General features: G+C 34.2%; 1 protein-coding gene across 1 annotated transcript; it reads right to left on the bottom strand.

Annotated features, from left to right (window-relative positions):
• Positions 1-359: 359 nt before the first annotated feature.
• On the bottom strand, positions 360-26381 carry LOC110441576 (vitamin K-dependent gamma-carboxylase-like; the record flags this gene model as incomplete). The annotated part of the gene is made up of 10 exons (XM_021484762.1): positions 26375-26381; positions 25124-25276; positions 20183-20348; positions 18709-18787; positions 16904-17010; positions 11621-11768; positions 3077-3199; positions 2581-2732; positions 1232-1398; positions 360-490 (listed from the first exon to the last, which is right to left on the bottom strand). Coding segments are annotated over exons 1-10 (1233 nt in total), but the record flags the coding sequence as incomplete, so codon positions are not given.
• Between the last annotated feature and the right edge of the window lie 521 nt (positions 26382-26902).

Here is a 26902-nt window from a genome sequence, read left to right as displayed (position 1 = left end):
ACTAAAATGTTAATAAACATATTAATGAATGTGCCGGAGATAAATTTAATGCATTACATTTGTATCAATTATTTTCACCCGACACTATTCTACGGGAAAACATAGAAGACCCTTTCATTAATATATTTAAACCTTTATTCAACAGGCCACAATATAATTTTGCGCTTGTTTGTCCACAAATCGTGTGAACATTGTGACGTCATGTTACTATTGCAATATGATGACATGTGATTGTGACGTAACGATGTTGTCCTTTTGAAATAAACATGAAGAGCCCTATGAAGGGTGATTTCTGCTAGTTTTGAAGTTGGATATTATTTTTCTATGTAACAATGATTTATGAAACTAGGATTACGTACAACTCTGGTTTGTCCAGCTTCAACCGTCATATTCTGTCCAGTGGACAGGTCAGTCGCAATTACCCTTCCCTTCAGTACCTCAATTGTGGTATTATCTGCCTTGTTGGATATTTCTAAATTGAATGAATAGCCTGAAAATGCAAATACATCAGCTTTAGCTTCAATCAACAAAATGGTTTTCTTGGATGATAAACACTTTTTCTAACATGCGCAGTAAATGTAAACGCGATTAATGAATAATCGTTCAAATACAGAAATACATGTAAATCAAACGTGTATATACTCTACATAATCGGGTTTTACTACATTTTTACCAGTGAAACATTGAACATTATTCATCTTAAAAAAGGGGTATTTTTCACTAGTAAAACAACATCACTTTTGGTGATTTGACCAATCAAAACACTGATTACAAACTAGCATTGGCTTCGAGAAAATTCTTCGGAGAAATCAGCCTAGTCTGCTGCCCAGAATAATGATATGTAACCAATCACTGGGAGACTATTATCTGAGGAAGCACATTGTTTAAAGCCATTAGAATTTGTGTAATATGTACAAACGCATTCCGACGTGAATGGATTCTATTTCGGCCGTTGGAACATCGTGGGTTGGATTTGTCGATTTACCCTAAGAAAATTTTGGTACAATATTGATTTGCCTCTTGACTATGAAAAACTTTATATAGTTACAACAGGTTACTAGTTAGCAATTATCCCTTTTCTTGAAGATTGTGAAATTTCAGCTTTTGTGATTCAAACTGATTTACTTTTACACCGGAAGTTTACATCACCCCTTTATATACCACGTGACCGCCAAATCACTTGGCTTTTATTCCGGAATTTTGTATCTCAGAAACGACGTTTTACAGTTACCTGGGAAATCGGACATGAATAACAAATCTGTAAATTCTGAGTTATATTTCTTTCGCTCTTTCTTAAGCTCCCTCATCTCCCAATAGTCTTCCATAATGGGAAGGGAAAAGGTAGGGTTGGAAAACAAACTCCATTTCACTTTAGTGATGTCCTCAGGATGATACCACCTGTTGCAAAACAAAAATCTTATAAAACAATGCAAGGGTTTTTATAAGTGTACGTGTAACTCAATATGTAAAAACAATTTTGTTTTGGTGTACGCGTACGTGGTGTGAATTAATGTTCAGACCTATTCGTTTTTGTATTTAAATATATTTTATTTGCAAACAAAAGACAAAACAAAAACACATAGGAGCACACGCAATTTGAATAACCTAAAAAATAATCGTTTTCTCCCTCGAAGCAATAGTGATGCGTTAACATCGCAGTCTCGGGTTAATAACCCTAAGGGTCAGACATTCTTAGTTATACTCTCAAGATAGGGAATGACTTTTTTGCTCATACATTATTACAATCCATTGAAAACGAAAACAAAAGTTATGCAGACACATTATCACTCACTAAATCAAGTTCAATAAATGTACTAGTATTTCCGGTAACTCTTGCGGTTCCGGTAATAATGTTTTTCAAGTTTGAAGAGCATAACAATTTCTTGTAGTCTCCGGTTTCATGAAGTTAGAAAAGCTACAGTAATATCTAGTTATATACATTTTAAGTTTCTATTGATGCAGTTGCAAATAGTAAACGCTACTTTTTAAAGTATTGTCTTTTCTGATTGAAGTTAAAATCAGATCATCCATGACTTATTGTAAACGTATGTGTTTAAGTGCCCTCATGTGTTAGCGCATTATCGCATTTAACAAATTAACGCATTGATGAATTGGCACACCTTCAAAATATGTACCTTGACAGTACTCTTCGCAAATAAAATAATTTGTTTTTGTTTTATTAGTCTTTCTTTTCCCGAGGTGATATCATTACATCAATTATCACTTGTATTCTAACAAAAATTGTCAACAATCTCTTCACTTCCGTTAAGTTAATTTATCTTTATCAAAATTTAACTTTGGAACTTCGAACAGGTTAACACAAAATTGCATTTTAGTATTGTCTATTGTTTTTTAAATTAAGATACAGGAAGAAAACTCCAAAACCTGTTTTTTAGCCGATCTCTGCAATTACCAAAAACAAACTCTGTGATCAGATGAACTATTTCGTAATTGGTCGTTTATAATGATTCAAACACAATTTTGCTGGTTTGTTAATTTGATGTTGAGGTTTAATTCCTTTTGCAAACAAGTCATTTGAACAGTAATGGTAAAGAAAGCAACTGATTTATTGTTTCCTACCTCTGTGGAAATCTGGAGTTGATCGTTAGCCAAGCAATATGTGTAATTCCAAAACGTTCGTCCAAGCTTACTTCTTTCGCGATACAGTCGTTGAATTGTTTTAAATGCACTGGGTTAGACAAATATAACCAAGAAGCACGTTTGTAACCGATCTACAATAAATCGAATATTTAATATTTGAAAAGGTTTTTGATGTGTTAGCTCACCTGGCCTTGGGGTTGATATGCAAGATGTCAAATCTCCAATCGAGACAACAGGTCTGAAGATTAAGATAACAATAATTCAAGTGGGATCTCTATGTGGCTTCATAAAATTTGAATAAAGTTTTGATTATCAGTCTGGAAGTATTAAGATCTACTTACATGACGACTATGACATAAAAAGCCAATAAATATATAAAGGTAGTCTGACTAGTATTTGCAATTAACCACAGACGTGGGAATAAGCTAGATTGACTGACGATGTCCAAAGAGTGAGGGGTAGGGGTCGACCTCACCTGACGCGAGATGGGATTGTATTGTCCTTTGTCCGTTATAAAGATATGATCTGTGCTATCTATCCACCATATCATCATGGCCCACCTAATAGAGTAAACTCCTCCGATCTCCGAGTCTAGACCCTGCAAAATAATAACGCAGCATTGACTTCAGCCCCGGTAAAACAGTTTATCTACCCACAACGTCCATGTATGAAATAATCCCATCAGATACTCAGTAATGCCCCTGTAAACTATTATTTGTAATCAGCAAGGAGTCCAGATACTTTGAAACTCGACACGATTTACTATTCATTATCCATCACCAAACCCATATTCATACAAGATGCAGAAATGCAGACCTGAATAACCTCAAACGAATATCAAAATGACAACCGTTTAGACGGAACACTATATGCCCCTCTAATACTATGCAACATAAACGTATATTTAGACTTAATATTGAAGTTTCGTGCTTAGAACCACGAGGAACTTTTGGTTGGATAGAAGTATCATCCGCAATCAAAATGTACGTTCTGTGTAGTAAGTAATTGCATTTGCTATGAGTGAAAAAGTGAGCAGGTATTTTGACCACGTGACGTCATAATAAAGCATCAACATTTACGTGACGTCTCTCAGAACAATTAAGAATGTATTCAACTCTATTCACGACAGAGGCATGGGATGAGGGTATAGAAAATGAACTACTTTATATTATACATTCCAAAGTAACTGAACAACAAAAAAATGTCGGAATCAATCATGCCAGAAAAGAGAATAAAACCGCCGTATTTACGGTCAACATTTATTATATCCTGGCGAGGATGACAATTTTTCAGAATTTTATAAAATATGTTAATATATTATAAGACAGGAATTAACTTGTGCATTACATGAAATAATTCAAGAGTAAGAACTTGGTGCAACTCAAAAAGGGGAACTATTATAAAATTCCAAATTTGATTTTGCACTTTGTTACAGGTTCTGTGATTGGTCAATATTAGTACATTTGACCCAAACAACAGCTGTTAACGGCTTTTTTTCCCCCCATGGGACTACTTTTAAAATTTTCCAAATCCCTATTTTTCAGTAAGCATTTAAATTGTCGTTGGAGTTATCTCCCATTGCCTAAACTGAACTCGCCATGAAAACAAAAGATCTACTGTTTATCATTTTTCTTTTAATATTGCATGTTAGAAGTTTTAGAAATATAGGGATTTAATCTGGATTGTTTTAGACCTATAAGAAGCTGTTGATAGGGTCGAATGGAGCTGGGTAGATGCATGTATAAGTCGCTTTAATTTTGTTTACACATTTAGAAAATGGATTAAAATGTTAATGTTCAAGGAAAAACGTGTATAATTTTTAATGGTTATAGGTATAAATTCTTCAATGTAAGTAGATCTGCAAGACAGGGATGTCCAGCAGCGCCATTAATGTACATAATACAAGCAGAGCCTAATACACAAGCTGAAAAGCTATATATTCCAGGGAGGGATATAAAAGAATCAAAATTGATAAAACAAAAATTCCTCAGGAGTGAATGTATCGCCTGCGCAGGCAACTCTAATGAGTTTATAAAGACGGGACCTAAAGAAGCACTGTAGGAAGTCTGAGCTCGATTAACCTAAAGAAACTGGACTTATCGCAAGGAAACAGTTTTTTCTATTTATAGTAACGGCGACATTGACCTTTGACCTTCGGACCTGAAAAGCGATCCCAAGCAAGTACTATTGGTAGGAAGGCACTGTATGAAGTATGAGCTCGATCAACCCAAGGAAACTCTAGTTATTGCATAGAGATAGATTTTTTCTATATATAGTAACGTTGACCGTTGATCTTCGGACATGAAAACCAATCCCAAGCAAGCTCTTTTAGTAAGAAAGCACCGTATGAAGATTGAGTTCAATCAACCCTAAGGTACTGAAGTTATCTCACGGAAAACATATTTTCTATTCATAGTAATGGTGACCGTAACCTTTGACCTTCGGACTTGAAAAGCAATCCAAAGTAAGCTTTATTAATAAGAAAGCACTATATGAAGTCTGTGCTCGATCGACTTAAAGCAACTCAAGTTATCGCACGGAAACAGATTTTCTATCTATATTTATGTTTACCTTGGCCTTTGACCTTTGGACCTGAAAAGCGATCCCAAGCAAGCACTTTTAGTAAGAAAGCACTGTATGAAGTTTGAGTTCAATCAATCCAAGGGAACGCAAGTTATCGAAACCTTGTTTCGGATAACGCAACCGACGACAACGCCGACAAAGAAATACCTCTATGTCACCTAGCGTTGTAGGCGACACAAAAAACGTCAGGTTCAAAAATTAATTATGAAAAGACAAAAAGATAATATATAAAAGTGGAAAATATAGCACAAGTACTTAGGCAAATATCTTGGACAAGGGGAGCAGTAAAAACCTTAGGAGTACAGCAAGGCTTCAATGAAGATAAGGATAGTATTTGCAGACTATTTATTAAGATATATAGCGATAAGAGAAGTAATTAAAATGGAAAACCCTGTATGACACACCAATCACAAACAATATAAAAAAACTTTACTGGAAAGGCAAACAGTGCCAAACATTATTTATGCAACTAAAGACAAAATGTCGCTTTTGGAATGATGATTTAGAAAGGTTGAATCACTTATTCTGTTCATGTTCAATTATACAGGAATTTATGGTGTTAGTTTTCACTTTCATGAGACAAAGCGTGCCTTACTGTAACGACATAGCTTTAAGTCCAAACGAAATGATTTTTTTTTGCTGGTGTTCGCGCCGGCAAATTATAATAGAAGCATTAAGGGTAAATTCGAAAAATATCACTAATCTATCAATTATTTCAAATTAACGTGTACATGAAATTTTGACATAACGATTCGTAGTAAAATGTTGAAGGAACATCGACGCGGTGCTTATAATTTGATCCGCACAAAATTTAAAGATATATATAATATGAAGCGTTCATAAAACGAAGAAAATATGGAAGTACATTTTGTGATATCAACGTCATGTATAAACAACATATAATTGTATCTTATGATAATAGCGTCATGTATGATCAATATGTAAATGCAGTTTTTGATGATAGCGTCATGTATGAGCAATATGTAAATGCAGTTTTTGATGATAGCGTCATGTATGAGCAATATGTAAATGCAGTTTTTGATGATAGCGTCATGTATGAGCAATATGTAAATGCAGTTTTTGATGATAGCGTCATGTATGAGCAATATGTAAATGCAGTTTTTGATGATAGCGTCATGTATGAGCAATATGTAAATGCAGTTTTTGATGATAGCGTCATGTATGAGCAATATGTAAATGCAGTTTTTGATGATAGCGTCATATATGAGCAATATGTAAATGTAGTCGGTGATGATAGCGTCATTGTATGAGCAATACTAAAATTGTAGGTAGTGATAATAGTGTCATGTATGAGCAATATGCAAATGTTGTTTGAAATGATAATTATGTATGAACAATAAGTAAATGTAGTATGTTATGTTAGCGTCAGGTATGAGCAATATGTTAATGTAGTTTGAAATGATAACGTCATGTTTGAACACATTAAAAATGCAAGAAATCAACAATGTAAAATCTTTCAGCTAAGATTTCTATATTGATAACTTTATTCAGCCTATATACTTATTATAAGCAAAAGTATTAATAATTCTTGTGGAAAAAAAAACACCCCATTGACGTGACGTCAAATGTAGATCGGCGACGTCGAAGGAGAGGCGAAAGGAAAGGAACATTTTAGGTCTTATTAAATATAACGACGAGAGAAGACGTTTAATGGGTTTATAGGGAAAAACACGTGAAAGGTGGTAATCAAGTGTATCTAACTCTCATTATTAATTTTAATATTTCAAACGACACTCGGTAAGCCTCATGCCTTTTTGAAATTTTGAAATAGAATATATCTAGTAATCTTCTTATCAACGTCAACCTATCGTTGAAAATGTATTTCCATTAACATTACATGACAGCTTGCTACTATTTTAAATACTCTGTTATATAATGTATTTAATTGACGTCATAAATTGCAAATATTTTCTGCGGACGAATTGCCACAGTGCCAAATATGTTATAAATACAAAGCACCAGTTCTTATGTCGGTATTAAACCTCACCTTGAAAACTCCATATGAAAATGGAAGAAAAATTTGTTCAGAGACATATAACACCAGAAAGACTAAAACTGCCATTTGATAACGACTTGGTCTTAAATCTTTCTTCCGCAAAGATCCCTGTTTTGGTATTGAAGACAGGTTGGATTTTGACAAGTCGAGGGTCTTAGTCTTGTCCTGAAAATAGATGAAATACCGTTATTGACACTTTGCTTGTATTGTAAAAGGTTGGAAATAAGCTAACGAAGTCCGCTCCGGCCTGAATTAAATCAACATGAGATCTTTTTAAGCAATGAATGTTTTAGCAAATGTTGTTATGGTCTTATAACACACATTGCTATTGATGACAAACTTAATAAATCCGGTAGGGCTTTATGTAAGTTTGTCAGCAATAGAAATGTGTTTTACGACTATAAAAATATTAGCTTAAATATTCATTATTTATATTTACATTTTGATAGATACGATATGCTTTATGTAGTTATTTCGACCAGTTATGAACAGCAAAGTGTTGACAACAATGGAACTGATGACGTCACAATAGAGATTGTTGACGTTACAATAGCAAATGTTGTTGTAGTCTCATAACAGCATTTGCCTTCGCAATACATTACAATGGAAGGATGCAGAGCATAGAAAATACATATATGTACCTCAAAGGGCATCGAGCAAATTTTAAGATTATCTTGGTTTAGACGTATCTTGTTATCAAAAACCCCATATTTTTTTTTATTTTTTTAAATTTTGGTTGAAACTCGATTTTTTCTGACTACGATATAGAGGAAACAATAAGGCCACACGAAGATAAACAATTGGAAATGCTTATATGTGCGTAAATGAAAAATAGAAAAGAAAACACAAAAATGCTAATAAGGCTCCATTTCTTCGCAATCTTATTTTTAGTTTAATCTTACAAATACACAGTTGATATCCGATACAACAGTTGATAGTTCGAGCAGGAAATCAATTTCGCAAATTAAAATAGCAAAGTAAACGTATGGATGTCAGAAACACTAACCCATGAGAAAGTTAAATGAGGACTGGGATGATAATTTATATACTTTGATATCAATGTCTTAAAGTAATCGTGTTATCGCTTACACGTGTCTCTTCCGATTCCGGTTTGATGACGTCATTGGTGCAGAGACAATGACGAAGTGGCTCATTAGATAAAAACATCGTCTTTGTAATGTCCCGGGGCCAGTTTGGATGGCAAAATATCGTAACCCAAGCCATGGATATACCCGAAAAAAGTGCTAAAAATAAAGTATAAAGTTTCATTAAATATAGAAATAATATATTTAAAACAGTGAAATGTGTAATATCCCTATGTCACCTGGCTATATACAAGTAATAAAAAGGCACTGTTCCAGTTGGCAAGATTGTCTTATACTGGAAATCGGTTGATTAATTGAAAAGAAACGAGTATTTTAGGACGTACAAATCGTTATGCTTGCGACCTTATGAACGCGTATGTTATTTTGAGGATAGGCAATATTGTGACAATGTAAAGTAAAGAAGAAGAATGTAAATGGAATGCAGATTTTTTAAATTCAAAAGATTTTTTGATCACAATCTTGAACATCCTTTTTTAAAAGGTGCTTTATCTGTCAAGCCTCTTCGACCATTTACACTAGTATACCTCGTATCAAACTGACGAAACGCCTTCTTATGAACAGTTTCCTTTTCACGAAACTCGATAGGCGACAACATAAAAAGATTATGAGTTATTTAAAAACATATATGTCAAAAGGCCAACATATAATATACTTAAGTCGAATCTGTGAGAATAATTGAGATACTGGGAGAGAATCAGGTTGACATGGATCGTATATAATTTCTAGGACTAACATCTTTTTATTCTTCAACTGCTTTCTTCGATCTTAACTTACAACATAAAAACATGAACGATCTATGTATACGCTTTACAAGGGACGATTTTGATNTATATTTACATTCTGTATGCTTAGACCCATTGACAAAAATTACATTCATAAATGCATAACACAGGTGTTCATAGAATCTCAGCACGTGGGAACTGATAGTAACCTGATCACACTGCGTAGTAATACACTACAAAAACTACTCACTCGGAACGACCGACCTAGATGCTTAATTCTTACATCTTAAAATATTATTGAACTGTGCTTTGTGAAATATCCACGTATTCACGTGTCCTGTGCTACAAATAAACATTGAATATGGAACTACATTTTGTTGTGTTATTGTTGTTGACGGTTGCTAAGATCTCTCACGATAGTGTCACATTTCCCCGCGAAAAAACACTGTTCTCGCCACTGCGTTGCACCCGTGTATAAGCAGGAACAAACCCTGTTTATTTGTTTTATTCGTTGTTATATCGATCCACTGAAAGGATTCGTCAATGTAAATATAAGGAATGATATTTATTTTTTCAACATTTATGAGGTCATAACAACAATGGGTTTTTGGACATATTTTACATGAATCGCTAACGCGATTCATTCAATATGTCCATAAACCCATTGTTGTTATGACCTAATAAATGTTGAAAAAATAAAAATCATTCCTTAAATAACACACATTGCTATTGATGACAAACTTAATAAATCCGGTAGGGCTTTATGTAAGTTTGTCAGCAATAGAAATGTGTTTTACGACTATAAAAATATTAGCTTAAATATTCATTATTTATATTTACATTTTGATAGATACGATATGCTTTATGTAGTTATTTCGACCAGTTATGAACAGCAAAGTGTTGACAACAATGGAACTGATGACGTCACAATAGAGATTGTTGACGTTACAATAGCAAATGTTGTTGTAGTCTCATAACAGCATTTGCCTTCGCAATACATTACAATGGAAGGATGCAGAGCATAGAAAATACATATATGTACCTCAAAGGGCATCGAGTAAATTTTAAGATTATCTTGGTTTAGACGTATCTTGTTATCAAAAACCCCATATTTTTTTTTATTTTTTTTAAATTTTGGTTGAAACTCGATTTTTTCTGACTACGATATAGAGGAAACAATAAGGCCACACGAAGATAAACAATTGGAAATGCTTATATGTGCGTAAATGAAAAATAGAAAAGAAAACACAAAAATGCTAATAAGGCTCCATTTCTTCGCAATCTTATTTTTAGTTTAATCTTACAAACACACAGTTGATATCCGATACAACAGTTGATAGTTCGAGCAGGAAATCAATTTCGCAAATTAAAATAGCAAAGTAAACGTATGGATGTCAGAAACACTAACCCATGAGAAAGTTAAATGAGGACTGGGATGATAATTTATATACTTTGATATCAATGTCTTAAAGTAATCGTGTTATCGCTTACACGTGTCTCTTCCGATTCCGGTTTGATGACGTCATTGGTGCAGAGACAATGACGAAGTGGCTCATTAGATAAAAACATCGTCTTTGTAATGTCCCGGGGCCAGTTTGGATGGCAAAATATCGTAACCCAAGCCATGGATATACCCGAAAAAAGTGCTAAAAATAAAGTATAAAGTTTCATTAAATATAGAAATAATATATTTAAAACAGTGAAATGTGTAATATCCCTATGTCACCTGGCTATATACAAGTAATAAAAAGGCACTGTTCCAGTTGGCAAGATTGTCTTATACTGGAAATCGGTTGATTAATTGAAAAGAAACGAGTATTTTAGGACGTACAAATCGTTATGCTTGCGACCTTATGAACGCGTATGTTATTTTGAGGATAGGCAATATTGTGACAATGTAAAGTAAAGAAGAAGAATGTAAATGGAATGCAGATTTTTTAAATTCAAAAGATTTTTTGATCACAATCTTGAACATCCTTTTTTAAAAGGTGCTTTATCTGTCAAGCCTCTTCGACCATTTACACTAGTATACCTCGTATCAAACTGACGAAACGCCTTCTTATGAACAGTTTCCTTTTCACGAAACTCGATAGGCGACAACATAAAAAGATTATGAGTTATTTAAAAACATATATGTCAAAAGGCCAACATATAATATACTTAAGTCGAATCTGTGAGAATAATTGAGATACGTGGAGAGAATCAGGTTGACATGGATCGTATATAACTTCTAGGACTAACATCTTTTTATTCTTCAACTGCTTTCTTCGATCTTAACTTACAACATAAAAACATGAACGATCTATGTATACGCTTTACAAGGGACGATTTTGATTTTTCGATTTCGACATTTTACTTTCTTGATAGTAACATCCCTACATCCCCTGCCTACATTGTTTACATGTCATAATTGATTCGGTGTTCCAGAGGTTGTTTTTGACACCCCGGCATTATTTTGTTAATAAAGAACCAAACATTACATTAGAAGTGTACGTTGTTTTGTTTTCCATATTTTAAGCGCAAACTATTGCACCCAAATGAAAATATGTGAACTTCCTTTACTAACCGATAGGTATTGTTTGATATAGCACCACCAGCATTCCATGGAAGAGATAAATAAGAAAAAGTGCACTTTTTCTACTTTTATCGAAGAAAAGTAAAAAGCCAATCAAGAGTTCTATGATGCATCCAAGTCGGTGTACAACATACAAGTTGATCTGATCGTTTGTCAGAAAGAGTCTGAAATAAAAAAATAAATGGTTTTACTTTTAATTGTAAATATTTCGTCAATATATTTATTTTCCTGTTGTACTTAAATGGCTTCTTAGCACAGATATCATTTGTGAAATAAACAAAAAGAATATTGCAAACGATTCATATGACTTTCAGTTCATCAAAAAATATCATATATCATAATTATGTATTTTATAATTTAAAAAATGGACTTAATTGAAAAAGAATTACATGTATATTTCTTTGACACTTCCATTATATATCATTATAACATTCCTTATTTTAGTTTGTGTATCAGAATGTAAATACCGATGTCACCATACCTAAATATATAAAGAAAAATGGTCAAACTTGACAAAATGCAAGTGAATTATTTAAAATAAGGGATATTTAACAAAAGAAGACGTTACGTTTTGCATGAGAATTTTATCACACAATAAGGCTCTCATTCAACACATGCCATTCACTCTCTTTTTGAATTTAGTCTATTTGTTTTGATTAAAAAATACGGAGGGTGACTGGAAATAAAAGAGAACAGTATTTTGTTCTAATATACATCTGTACAAGAATGTATACTAGACAAAATAGGGTTAGCCATTAACAACAATATTCGTTTTCTGATACAGATCCTCAATCTATTCATATCGAATAGCTGGCCTATCAAAACTAAGGATTATCCATTAATATGGATTTCCATTTGCTTTGCATTGCCACTATATAACCTTACCAAACAAAAAAGAAAGATATCAGATCATAATTCTCACATAATGCCCATTGGTGCAGACAAATTAATCATAACGCGCTAATGCACGTTATTCAGTTTATCTGCAATCCTGTTAGAATTATAGGACAATAACCTTCCAAAGAAGGGAATTTAATGCTTACATAATTGTGCATATATGTACTGTATATCTTTTCGGATTTCCCGTTTCAAGATTTGTACAGTAATGTAAAATGTATATTGTTGTCCCGCCTTAATTAATTCACTGTGATATTAAGGATATTTTAACTAAAGTTGTTGATATTTAACATATAACTATGGTGCCATTATGACTGGTTTGCATGGAAAATATACTGTATTTACAATTGTCGCAAAGGTCCAAATCCCTCGCATTAATACAAAAAATGGCTTTTGAAATACAACATGTTGAAAGAAGACATGTGATGGACAAATATCCGTTCAAAATACAAACAAAAATACAAATACTACAACGAGTACAGAAAATGTGTGTCTATATACAGTAACATAGACCTTAAACTTGTGAAACCAAAAAACAAACGCGTGCATGTTTTTCTCATGAGCGTTAAAATTTAATTTAAGAGCCTTTCAATAAATTCAATCGCTAGAGTGATAACAAGAAGTAAACATTACACATGCTTGATCGGCCTGTACAAATTCAAGCTATTCATTAATACCTATCTATAATCTAGAACTGTAAGGGAAAGCATTTTTTTACACATAACATAATTTTGTTTCCGTTATACTGAAACCATATTATAATTTTTACTATAATGTATGTCAGGTATGATTTTACTTGCTACCTGATTGTACATGTATATAATCTTGAACTAGAAATGTCACGCAGCATATTTTAATAAAAACGTTTTTTTAGCTCTCCTACAATTTCCTTGAAATGTATATCATTGTTCCTATTTTAAAGCATACCCTATTTGTGTATACCCTGTTGACTTTGCAATATTAGAATGTTTGTATAGTACACTGTCATAGCACTTTAACCCTTGATTTATACTAGTTAGTTATACTTGTCGTTATTATTTACATCCAGTTTATAAAGGGATTATTTCCAGCTATGTTAAAATTACATAGGACCTGCCCCCTCATAACTTTCGTTTCAAAAGTGCTACGAGATTTTTGCTACTGTTTTAACCTTTTTTCAATCTCTTATACATCTGGAGTTATTACTTTGAATAACTCTTCTAATTACTTAGATGATTAATTAACCTCATGACAGCATGGGGTCGAAAAATGGAAAATTAGCCTGAAAATAGTTTTCTTAAAAAAATCGTATTTTTTGCATCGTATTACCTTGGAAAGAACATTTTCTTTTATGAAGTGTTTTAATAATATAATTATCATCCAGAATGTGAGTTTAATTGAACATTTTGTGAAAATTTTAACGTAAAAAACAGAATTTTTCCTTCTTATTGAACTTGTATACCAACATTTTTTATAATATGCAAAAGTGGTGTTATTTCAAATATGTATGCAAAACCTCAGTCCAAAAAGGTGGTGAAAAGTATTCATTCGCAAAACAAAGTACCCTGTGTACGATGGCCCATATCAGCCGTCAAATTACTATAACTACTTTAAAGACGTTGGTACATCCCCTTTTTGACAAACTGTACATGTTAAGTTAGTCTTTATAAATGTTGTACGCACGTGTTTTGACAAACTGCACATGACAGTTAACTCTTTATTGATGTTGTACACACGCGTTTTTTGCAACCTGTACATGACAGTTTACTCTTTATTGATGTGGTACACACGCGTTTTGACAAAATGTAAATGACGGTTTACTCTTTATTGATGTTGGACACACACGTTTTGACAAAATGTACATGACAGTTTACTCTTTATTGATGTTGTACACACGCGTTTTGACAAACTGCACATGACAGTTAACTCTTTATTGATGTTGTACACACGCGTTTTGACAAACTGCACATGACAGTTAACTCTTTATTGATGTTGTACACACGCGTTTTGACAAACTGCACATGACAGTTAACTCTTTATTGATGTTGTACACACGCGTTTTGACAAACTGCACATGACAGTTAACTCTTTATTGATGTTGTACACACGCGTTTTTTTCAAACTGGACATGACAGTTTACTCTTTATTGATGTTGTACACACGCGTTTTGACAAAATGTAAATGACGGTTTACTCTTTATTGATGTTGGACACACACGTTTTGACAAAATGTACATGACAGTTTACTCTTTATTGTTGTTGTACACACGCGTTTTGACAAAATGTACTGACAGTTTACTCTTTATTGTTGTTGTACGCACGAGTTTTGACAAACTGTACATGACAGTTTACTCTTTATTGATGTTGTACGCACGCGTTTTGACAAAATGTACATGACAGTTTACTCTCTATTGCTGTTGTACACACGCATTTTGACAAACTGTACATGACAGTTTACTCTTTATTGATGTTGTACACACGCGTTTTGACAAAATGAACATGACAGTTTACTCTTTATTGATGTTGTACACACGCGTTTTGACAAACTGTTCATTTTGTCAAAACGCGTGTGTACGACATCAATAAAGAGTTAACTGTCATGTGCAGTTTGTCAAAACGCGTGTGTACAACATTTATTAAGACTAATTTGACATGTACAGTTTGTCAAAAAGGAGATGTACAACGTCTTTAGAGTAGATATAGTAATTTGACGGCTGATATGGGCCATCATACATGTTCGCTTTTACATTGCTTTTAGGGAATATTTCATACTCATTCGTTATTTTTCATCTTATAATGAAGAGCAAATGTATTGGTGAAGGTCACCATCTTCGCGAAATCTCGAAAATTAATAGGTACACGAAATATAAAAATATCCATAATATAAATAGCTTTTGGATATACCGACTAAACGTGGCATAGATTGCTCAAATGAAGACGTTATTATTTGTCCGAAGTGCTACATAAGGTATCTGCGGAAAAGAGAATCTGAAACAGATCATGTTTAAGATAAAACTACTAGAAGTGTTCCTTTCTTAACAATCAAGGACCTGTTTTACGGGTCCTTTTCACCTAAGAAATGCTGTCTTTGTTTTAACAATTTTAATTCGAAGGGGAGCACAAACGTGCCAGGCATCAATTAATTTTCACAGACAAATTGTGGTGTTCTGGGATTTTTCTGTAAATATCTGATAACTCACCATAACAAGATTTTCTTTTACATGTATACTGTAGCATATTATCCCTTGTTTTGGTTGCATCAAAATGATCCTTCAATGCATTATTAGTTTGCAACATTTGTCTTCTATTTTTTTTATAATTTCAGTTCCATGCTCCTACGAAAAACGAACCAAGTGCTCATTTGAATTTTGGTTGCTTGTTGTGATAAGGTTTAGGACTACACCTCATCTAAAGAAAATTAAGGGGGGGGGGGGGGCATTTCAGAAACCCCCCTTTAACTTGCTTTAAATGCTACCCATCTGTGCTTACCTGTGTTCTGCTTTGCTTTTGTACCTTAATTGTTTTTCCTGTTAAGTTGCCTCTGTGCATTTGCTTGTCATTCTTTAACTAGCATTGCCATTACCTGCATATTGTTTATCCTTATTATTACTTATTTGTATCCAATGTTTGTTGCAAGAATAGCATGATAGTGTTGATTTTTATTGTTTTAAATATGCGACGTTTAATAACAATTATTCTATCTAATATCTTGAATCTTATGTATCTACCCTATGGATTTTGTGTTTCAGTCATCCCCCATGTTTATTAATATTTTGGTTATTAATACATGGTTTCAAGCAATTTTATTCTAGAAGCTTGATTAGGGTCTTATTTCAGGCATCTTAATTGGTTAAATTGAAAATAACGCTATCGGAGGTCGTGATTTGATATCCTGGCCAGGGCTGTTGATTGCATACACCCAGGACACTGTAATTGTTTTGTTTTGTTTTATATTGACAATTTTCTTGGTTTTTTTCCCAGCCTTACGGAGATTCTTATTGGAATTCCCTCAAAAAATACATAAGCATTGTACTTGTTTTTGTTAAAAGTCAAAGTTCAATATTTTCTCGCAACAAAAATATAAGAGATCAGATTGTCATTATGGATTTATTCATTAAAACTAAATTGTTTAAAGCTTATTATGCTAGGCAACTACACATTATGCTTACAGGATATTAATTGAATATGTATTTTAAAAATGTGAGCCAAATCATATTGCTAAAGTAGAATAGACATCCCTCCTTCTATTTAAGAATATGATTCTTATCAATGAGGCACAGGGAAGCTGTTTGGGGCAATGTTACGATATTGAAGTAGAAGAAAAGAAGACAAACCGATTCCTTTAGTGACAAACAGTTGTAATCAGAAATTAGTAATACGTAAATATCAAAAGAGAATAAAAACAGATGATTCCTTTAACATACCGAAAAATGTCGAAAACCCAATGTTCAGCAAGGCGTATACAACCCCAGCCATACCACCATTCGGGATTTAGCTTCTGTATTCCGGCCACAAAGTACATAACAAAGATCTGAAACAGAAACATGTCAAAGCTGGTCCTGATGTAAACCTGACACTTTCTTTTTGTTCTCTTTTTGAATGGGAGGGAGTGTTTTGAATATAACTGAATTAATCATACACGTTTAACCTGACAGAGCGTGTTGTAAACATAACTGAAGATATCATACCATTTTCAGCTGGCATGGCGTTTTGAAAGCATTGCTGAAGACATTATTCTCTTTTCAGCTAAGAGTATGATACCCTTTCAGCTAAGATGGTGTTTTGTTAACATCACTGTAGGGTTTATACTCTTTGCTGATGAGATATTTGTTATAATTTGTAAACATCACTGAAGATATGCTACTCTTTTTGGCTGTGAAGGCGTTTTGGTAACATCACTGAAGAGTTTAAACTCTCTTCAGATGAGAGGGTGTTTTGTTCACATCACTGAAGAGTTTATACTCTCTTCAGATGAGAGGGTGTTTGTTCACATCACTGAATACTTTATACTCTCTTCAGATGTGAGGGTGTTTTGTAACATCGCTGAAGAGTTTATATTTTTTTCAGATGAAAGGGTAATTTGTAACATCACTGAATATTTTATGCTCTTTTCAGCTGTGAGGGCGTTTTGTTAACATCACTGAATACTTTATAATCTTTTCAGATGAGAGGATATTTTTTAAACATCACTGAGGATATGATACTATCTTCAGATGAGTGGGTGTTTTGTTAACATCGCTGAATATGTAATACTCTTTTCAGATGAGAAGGTGGTTTGTAAACTCACTGAAGATATGACACTCTTTTCAGCTTTGAAGGGGTTTTGTTAATATTACTGGAGATACGATGCTCGTTTCAGATGAGAGGGCGTTGTGTTTAACATTAATGAATATTTAATACTCTCCTCAGATGAAAGGGTAATTTGTAAACACTGAGGAGTTTACACTGTTTCAGATGAGAGGGTTATTTGTAAACATCACTGGAGATATATCTAACCAAAAAAGACTAAATACAGATACAGGTACGTCCCATATGATCTTACTTTAACAATAAATGAATAAACCAAAATGACTTTGTTGCCGAACTCATCGTGTCAAACCTTGTTGAGGAAATAAAAAAATTGTCTGAGGCTGATAACACCCACTATTAATAGAACTATTGTGAAAGATTTACAATATAATAACAGTATACAACATTTGATACAGCGACCCGTCTAGCTAACATAAGTCACACTCTAAATCGCTTAACAGTACATATATACAATTAACAATTAAGACAATTAGCATGTACATTACTCAATACAACTTTGAGCTGCCTTTTCAGGCGCTATCACTACTAGTCATATTCCACATGGCTAATGTATCCCTATGTGTGTATGTCTGCGTGTGTGATGGCGTAGTGATGTGTTCTGTTTGTAGTGAGACCGTGCCTCCAACGGCATCATGTATAGTGCCACATCACTTGAAAGCTACAGCACAGATATCACAACATCCTACCAAGACCAATTTAAACTCCACCAGGGTTGTTGGAGTTATATGGGGAGGAGGAAAACGCTTTCTCAGAATATCCATGCGTACAACGACGTCGGGGATCGAACTCCGACCTCCTGCGTGGAGGGCCGGAGTGTTAACAAATCGACCAACCCGCCATTATCTGGATGAAATGAGGTGTTAATATATAAATGCAAAACAAAAACTCATAGAAAACGATACCATATTTAAAAGCCTACCTGGAATCTCAGAATGGCATAGTTCCAAAGTGGTATTTCTTGATTTCGTATTTCTGGCCAAAGGAGACAGTCGATCGAGCTATGATGAAATACAGACATCAATTAAACTCTTGGAAAGTGTAATATATGTCATGTATATTTACAGGTACACATGAAATTTGTTGGCAAGATAAATGGTTTCCTCCTCTAAACTACTTATATTACATCTTGGATACTTTTCAAAAAATCAGCTTAACTAAACAAAATATGCATGTAAAGCGAACAGAATATCAAAGTGATGTTAGTGAGGAAAAAATGTAAGATCATACGCGGCTTCATTAGTAAATACTGTTTTGTTTTAAAATCCAGCTTCAAGGGCCCAACTTATCTAACTTACATTGATTGTAACTGGTTAAAATACTAGTGCAATACCAAGGTATCTATGTCTTCCACGAACGATATGCATATACTCTTGCCCTCTCATTCAGCAGGTTTAACTTCAGCTGAAGCGCGATATTTCTGGTGAGCGTGTTACGTTTATCTTCATGTCAACTACATGAAAGTTGAAAGGCGGTGACCATTGGTAGATATGATCTAGATTGATATCGGCGTTAACTACCTGTAAGGACCACCTACTCGTTAGAATACCACACAGGTGTTTTATGCATTATAACAACCTGGTTATAATTAACACATGTTTATGAGACAATTTATCGTTTTCACCCAGGCTTTCGTAAAGGACAACTATTAACACAAGTGTTAAAATTCTTAGAACAGCATGTTACAATGACGTATTGTGATTCCATGAGCTGTATCCCGATTTACGTCATATCAATGTCCTCTAATATACACCTTGTCATATGTATTATATATCATTTTCGTTATAAACACTACCGATGCTTTTTATTCAAGAAATGTAAGAAAGCATTTGTGCTTATATTATTTAAGGAATGACCAAGATTTTGTTTTGGTATATACGGTATATACCAAAACAAAATCTTGGACATTTTTTATAATATAATTTTAAAAAAGTAGACAAACACGTTGTAAATGCACAGTTTAAACATTTATTTAATTTTTACGTAAACTAAACAATTGCGCTAAAAAAAGCTGCGTTGTAATTTTGCATTCTGAAGTGTAAAAAGTAGTTCCGTCATCAGTTTTTTTTTCTTTTTATGTATATAGGATATATACCAAAAATTAATATTATGGAGGAGATAGGCAAAATTAAATTCTGGAAAAACATTTACCTAAGAAAAGGAATTGTTGGAATATTTTAACACAAGCCGTATCGCTCTGTGTTCATTTCCCAAACAATTTCATATTCTGAGTGACGCATTATTTCAATTAGGTTGAAATTTTGGGCGTAAAAACTTTTTCATATGATATTTCATTTTTACTCGTTGGCATAATATTGTGTATGGTAGAATGATAAATATTTTACTATTATTACAGCAATGCTTACACGTTTTACTATAACATATATATTACTTACCAATATCTGTTACCGTCAGTTATCAGAAGTAGAAACGTCACAAGGCCAAACAAGTAGTAATGACAGGTACTGGCTGTGGTATCGAGGGAGAATATGTACCAGAATATTACATTGAAGATGATGAGGCAACATCGGTAAAGACATCCGATCATGATTCCAATGGCCGCTTCAAATGATACACAGAAAATTATAAACATATATTACAATTGAAGTTAAAGCGCTTACGCGGTCAGTGATTTTCTTTCCTTTTTCACTTGAACAAAAATTCGTTTAACATCTTGAGGTGTTTAGGGTTATTACTGCGTCAGGTAATTACCGGGCTCAAGGGGTCGAACCCTTGACTTGCTCCGTTATTTCAAACATAGACGGTTATTGATTAGGTTTGTTTACTTTATCCTTATCATGTTTTTCCCATGTAAGTTTCGAAATGTATTGATTTCTTTTTCAAAATAATTTATCAAAGCTTTCGTCATGCTGAAGCAAGTTTCAAATGCATGTAGGCGGTAGGCTTGTATTTGTTTATGATCTTGCTTAGATATCAAATTTTAAATATCTTAAATATTTTAAATATGTAAACATTCCGTATAGGTCCATGTTTATATATTACACACGAACAGGGGCTCTTTAAATAAGGCCAAGCAAAATAGATTTTGTGTTTCCAGTCGACCTACCTACCCAAAATGTTATGTCCAAACTACACATTTTAGTCAATTTTCAAAGAAGGGTGGTCAGGTGGTGCAGTTGATAGACCACTTGCCTTTCACCAATGCGGCCGGGGTACGATTCCCCGATCGTACGTGAAATGGTTGGAGTCACCTGCCCGACCATGTGGGTTTTCACCGGGTACTCCGGTTTCCTCCCACACTTAGACCGCCCCGGGCCCTCCCCACGCGCTAACATCCGGGCCAACTAGAGTGATTAATGTAAGTTGTATCATAATTGTTGCAAAATAAATACAGTTTATATTCTAAAGAAGCACTGTAAAAGGTCAAGATCCCTCTCATCAATAAACAATAATAAAAATATTTAAAAACAAGATAAAACTGGTTACCTACTACGTACCGAATCTCTATTGAACATGCTCAGGAAGCGGACAATGGTTTTGTTTGGCTTTGTTGTATATTTATAATTATTCATTGATGTTAACTGAGTGCAACATCAAACTAAAAACATATTCAATCGTTTGATATTACTTAACACCAGTATGACGTAGAGGAAGTACACTTACTTCATAGACAATGATAATTACTTAACACCAGTATGATGCAGAGGAAGTACACTTACTTCATAGACAATGATAATTACTTAACACCAGTATGACGTAGAGGAAGTACACTTACTTCATAGACAATGATAATTACTTAACACCAGTATGACGTAGAGGAAGTACACTTACTTCATAGACAATGATAATTACTTAACACCAGTATGACGTAGAGGAAGTACACTTACTTCATAGACAATGATAATTACTTAACACCAGTATGACGTAGAGGAGGTACACTTACTCCATAGACGATGATAATTACTTAACACCAGTATGACGTAGAGGAGGTACACTTACTCCATAGACAATGATAATTACTTAACACCAGTATGACGTAGAGGAGGTACACTTACTCCATAGACAATGATAATTACTTAACACCAGTATGACGTAGAGGAGGTACACTTACTCCATAGACAATGATAATTACTTAACACCAGTATGACGTAGAGGAGGTACACTTACTCCATAGACAATGATAATTACTTAACACCAGTATGACGTAGAGGAGGTACACTTACTCCATAGACAATGATAATTACTTAACACCAGTATGACGTAGAGGAGGTACACTTACTCCATAGACAATGATAATTACTTAACACCAGTATGACGTAGAGGAGGTACACTTACTCCATAGACAATGATAATTACTTAACACCAGTATGACGTAGAGGAGGTACACTTACTCCATAGACAATGATAATTACTTAACACCAGTATGACGTAGAGGAGGTACACTTACTCCATAGACAATGATAATTACCTAACAGCAGTATGACGTAGAGGAGGTACACTTACTCCACAGACAATGATAATTACCTCGCACCAGTATGACGTAGAGGAGGTATATCTATTCCACACAATGATAATTATCTAACACCAGTATGACGTAGAGGAAGTATATCTACTCCACAGACAATGATAATGACCTAACACCAGTATGACGTAGAGGAAGTATATCTACTCCACAGACAATGATAATTATCTAACACCAGTATGACGTAGAGGAGGTATATCTATTCCACACAATGATAATTATCTAACACCAGTATGACGTAGAGGAGGTATATCTACTCCACAGACAATGATAATTATCTAACACCAGTATGACGTAGAGGAGGTATATCTACTCCACAGACAATGATAATTATCTAACACCAGTATGACGTAGAGGAGGTATATCTACTCCACAGACAATGATAATTATCTAACACCAGTATGACGTAGAGGAGGTATATCTACTCCACAGACAATGATAATTATCTAACACCAGTATGACGTAGAGGAGGTATATCTACTCCACAGACAATGATAATTATCTAACACCAGTATGACGTAGAGGAGGTATATCTACTCCACAGACAATGATAATTATCTAACACCAGTATGACGTAGAGGAGGTATATCTACTCCACAGACAATGATAATTATCTAACACCAGTATGACGTAGAGGAGGTATATCTACTCCACAGACAATGATAATTATCTAACACCAGTATGACGTAGAGGAGGTATATCTACTCCACAGACAATGATAATTATCTAACACCAGTATGACGTAGAGGAGGTATATCTACTCCACAGACAATGATAATTATCTAACACCAGTATGACGTAGAGGAGGTATATCTACTCCACAGACAATGATAATTATCTAACACCAGTATGACGTAGAGGAGGTATATCTACTCCACAGACAATGATAATTATCTAACACCAGTATGACGTAGAGGAGGTATATCTACTCCACAGACAATGATAATTATCTAACACCAGTATGACGTAGAGGAGGTATATCTACTCCACAGACAATGATAATTATCTAACACCAGTATGACGTAGAGGAGGTATATCTACTCCACAGACAATGATAATTATCTAACACCAGTATGACGTAGAGGAGGTATATCTACTCCACAGACAATGATAATTATCTAACACCAGTATGACGTAGAGGAGGTATATCTACTCCACAGACAATGATAATTATCTAACACCAGTATGACGTAGAGGAGGTATATCTACTCCACAGACAATGATAATTATCTAACACCAGTATGACGTAGAGGAGGTATATCTACTCCACAGACAATGATAATTATCTAACACCAGTATGACGTAGAGGAGGTATATCTACTCCACAGACAATGATAATTATCTAACACCAGTATGACGTAGAGGAGGTATATCTACTCCACAGACAATGATAATTATCTAACACCAGTATGACGTAGAGGAGGTATATCTACTCCACAGACAATGATAATTATCTAACACCAGTATGACGTAGAGGAGGTATATCTACTCCACAGACAATGATAATTATCTAACACCAGTATGACGTAGAGGAGGTATATCTACTCCACAGACAATGATAATTATCTAACACCAGTATGACGTAGAGGAGGTATATCTACTCCACAGACAATGATAATTATCTAACACCAGTATGACGTAGAGGAGGTATATCTACTCCACAGACAATGATAATTATCTAACACCAGTATGACGTAGAGGAGGTATATCTACTCCACAGACAATGATAATTATCTAACACCAGTATGACGTAGAGGAGGTATATCTACTCCACAGACAATGATAATTATCTAACACCAGTATGACGTAGAGGAGGTATATCTACTCCACAGACAATGATAATTATCTAACACCAGTATGACGTAGAGGAGGTATATCTACTCCACAGACAATGATAATTATCTAACACCAGTATGACGTAGAGGAGGTATATCTACTCCACAGACAATGATAATTATCTAACACCAGTATGACGTAGAGGAGGTATATCTACTCCACAGACAATGATAATTATCTAACACCAGTATGACGTAGAGGAGGTATATCTACTCCACAGACAATGATAATTATCTAACACCAGTATGACGTAGAGGAGGTATATCTACTCCACAGACAATGATAATTATCTAACACCAGTATGACGTAGAGGAGGTATATCTACTCCACAGACAATGATAATTATCTAACACCAGTATGACGTAGAGGAGGTATATCTACTCCACAGACAATGATAATTATCTAACACCAGTATGACGTAGAGGAGGTATATCTACTCCACAGACAATGATAATTATCTAACACCAGTATGACGTAGAGGAGGTATATCTACTCCACAGACAATGATAATTATCTAACACCAGTATGACGTAGAGGAGGTATATCTACTCCACAGACAATGATAATTATCTAACACCAGTATGACGTAGAGGAGGTATATCTACTCCACAGACAATGATAATTATCTAACACCAGTATGACGTAGAGGAGGTATATCTTCTCCACAGACAATGATAGTTATCTAACACCAGTATGACGTAGAGGAGGTACATCTACTCCACAGACAATGACAATTACCTAGCACCAGTATGACGTAGAGGAGGGGCATCTGCTCCACAGACAATGACAATTACCTAGCACCAGTATGACGTAGAGGAGGGGCATCTGCTCCACAGACAATGACAATTACCTAGCACCAGTATGACGTAGATGAGGTACATCTTCTTCACAGACAATGATAATTACCTAGCACCAGTATGACGTAGAGGAGGTACATCTACTCCACAGACAATGATAATTACCTAACACCAGTATGACGTAGAGAAAGTACATCTACTCCACAGACATTGATAAATACCTAACACCAGTATGACGTAGAGGAGGTACATCCACTCCACAGACAATGGCTTCAGGAACCAAACAATAGGGAAGTGACATTTATTCCGACCCCATCTGCGGAACACCTCTAACATACCAACGTCGAATATGGTGTGTAGCAGCAGAAGAAATCCTGCAACAGAATATTTTATTGAATTGCAATGTATATCAAATTATGTGACAATTGTAAAAGTTTGATAATTATTTTGAAATAGGATATTGTTTTCCATAATTCATATTTCTTATTTCAAACCAATCAGCACAAAATCCATTTCCTATTTATTTCTTTTTGGGATAGCCGACAGTTGTTACAGGTATTCAAAACAACAAGAAAAATAGCACAATAAATCATAAACAATGTATGTTGGCTTGTTTGTACCATTTTCGTTTTTTTTTTTAAATAAGTTATTAGGGACTACTCAAAATTACTCTTAAGGTAAATTCCTAATTGTCAAAAAGTGTGCAGCTTATAGACGCTATTATGAGAAGGAAGCCCTGTTTAAGGTTCTCTCAAGGATTTGTAAATCTTCTCACTCAAACATATAATATTGATAACCAGTAGAATTGAGTACAAAATCCCTTAACTTATTAAGCCCTCTCCCGATGATGAATTGTACCATAAAAACGATAACACGTGATGACAAAACAGCAAAGAGGAGGGAAGAAAGAAGTGAGAGAAAAGGAATGTTTGAAATAAGGGACAGGTTTGATTTAGAAAATGTTATAAAGAAAACGACATATTAACTCAATTGTTGCTATTTTTCCTAAGCAATATCGACAGACATACAGTGTAGATATATATATTTCGTCATTAAAATAAAAAAAGAAATAGGACAAGGTTTGTAATACAAAGATACGACCATTGTAACTCGATCTCTATCACAGAGGGATTTTTATCCTTCTTGTAGTGGTGGCATTCAAAAACATTGATATTTGTTTGAAAAGTTAACAACCTTTCTTCCACCACAAGAGGTATTTAAGAATATAACACAACAATTGTACTTAAGACAACAGGTATCTTTTGCAAACATCACACAGGTAAGTCACTATAGGTAAAACCCACAGATAGCCGTCCATTGTCTTTTGTCATAACTTCTATTCTACATGGAATAATTTGCCTTTTTTGTCTTATTCTAGCTTACTACAGGTTCACAAGAGTATACAAACTAGACACCGATCGAATGTAAATATAAAGTCATTAAAACATTGTATCATGTGAAATCTCACTTACCAGCCATTATTCGTAATACACCTATACCAGCCGGATCTGTCGGTCGGTAAAGTAATCTTACAAATGACAGCCATGATGTCAACTCTTGGAATTCGAAACCAAATATATCTCGTTGTCTGCTATAAGAGTGATCTTTAAATATATCTTTTGTGGAATTATATTCTGAAGGCTTTTCTTTTTGTGTATTGCCCTTCGTCTTTCGTTTGCGTGTCACCATTTTTGACGTACGAACAAATAGGTGCATCTAACAAGCAGTCCTGTAATAAAGAGAATGACAAACCTATATCCCATCAGCAATTGGTAAAGACCTTACAAATATATATACTATTCTTTTCAACGTGTTTAAATAAAGAGTCAGATAACATTCATGATCGTTTAGCCGTATGTTTTTGGTTGAGTATACTTTGATGGCTAATCATCAAAGTAACATCAACATTAGGAAATTCGCTAAAAATAGAAGTTCGATTACGGTCAATCGGCTCTAAAATGTTTGCTGTTGCAAATGACTAATGTTAAAACAACACGTTC

Source organism: Mizuhopecten yessoensis, unplaced genomic scaffold, assembly GCF_002113885.1.
Source record: "Mizuhopecten yessoensis strain PY_sf001 unplaced genomic scaffold, ASM211388v2 scaffold716039, whole genome shotgun sequence".
NCBI classification, from domain to species: Eukaryota; Metazoa; Mollusca; class Bivalvia; order Pectinida; family Pectinidae; genus Mizuhopecten; species Mizuhopecten yessoensis.
Note: the sequence above shows the minus strand (reverse complement) of the source record. Positions and strands in the feature narration are given on the sequence as shown.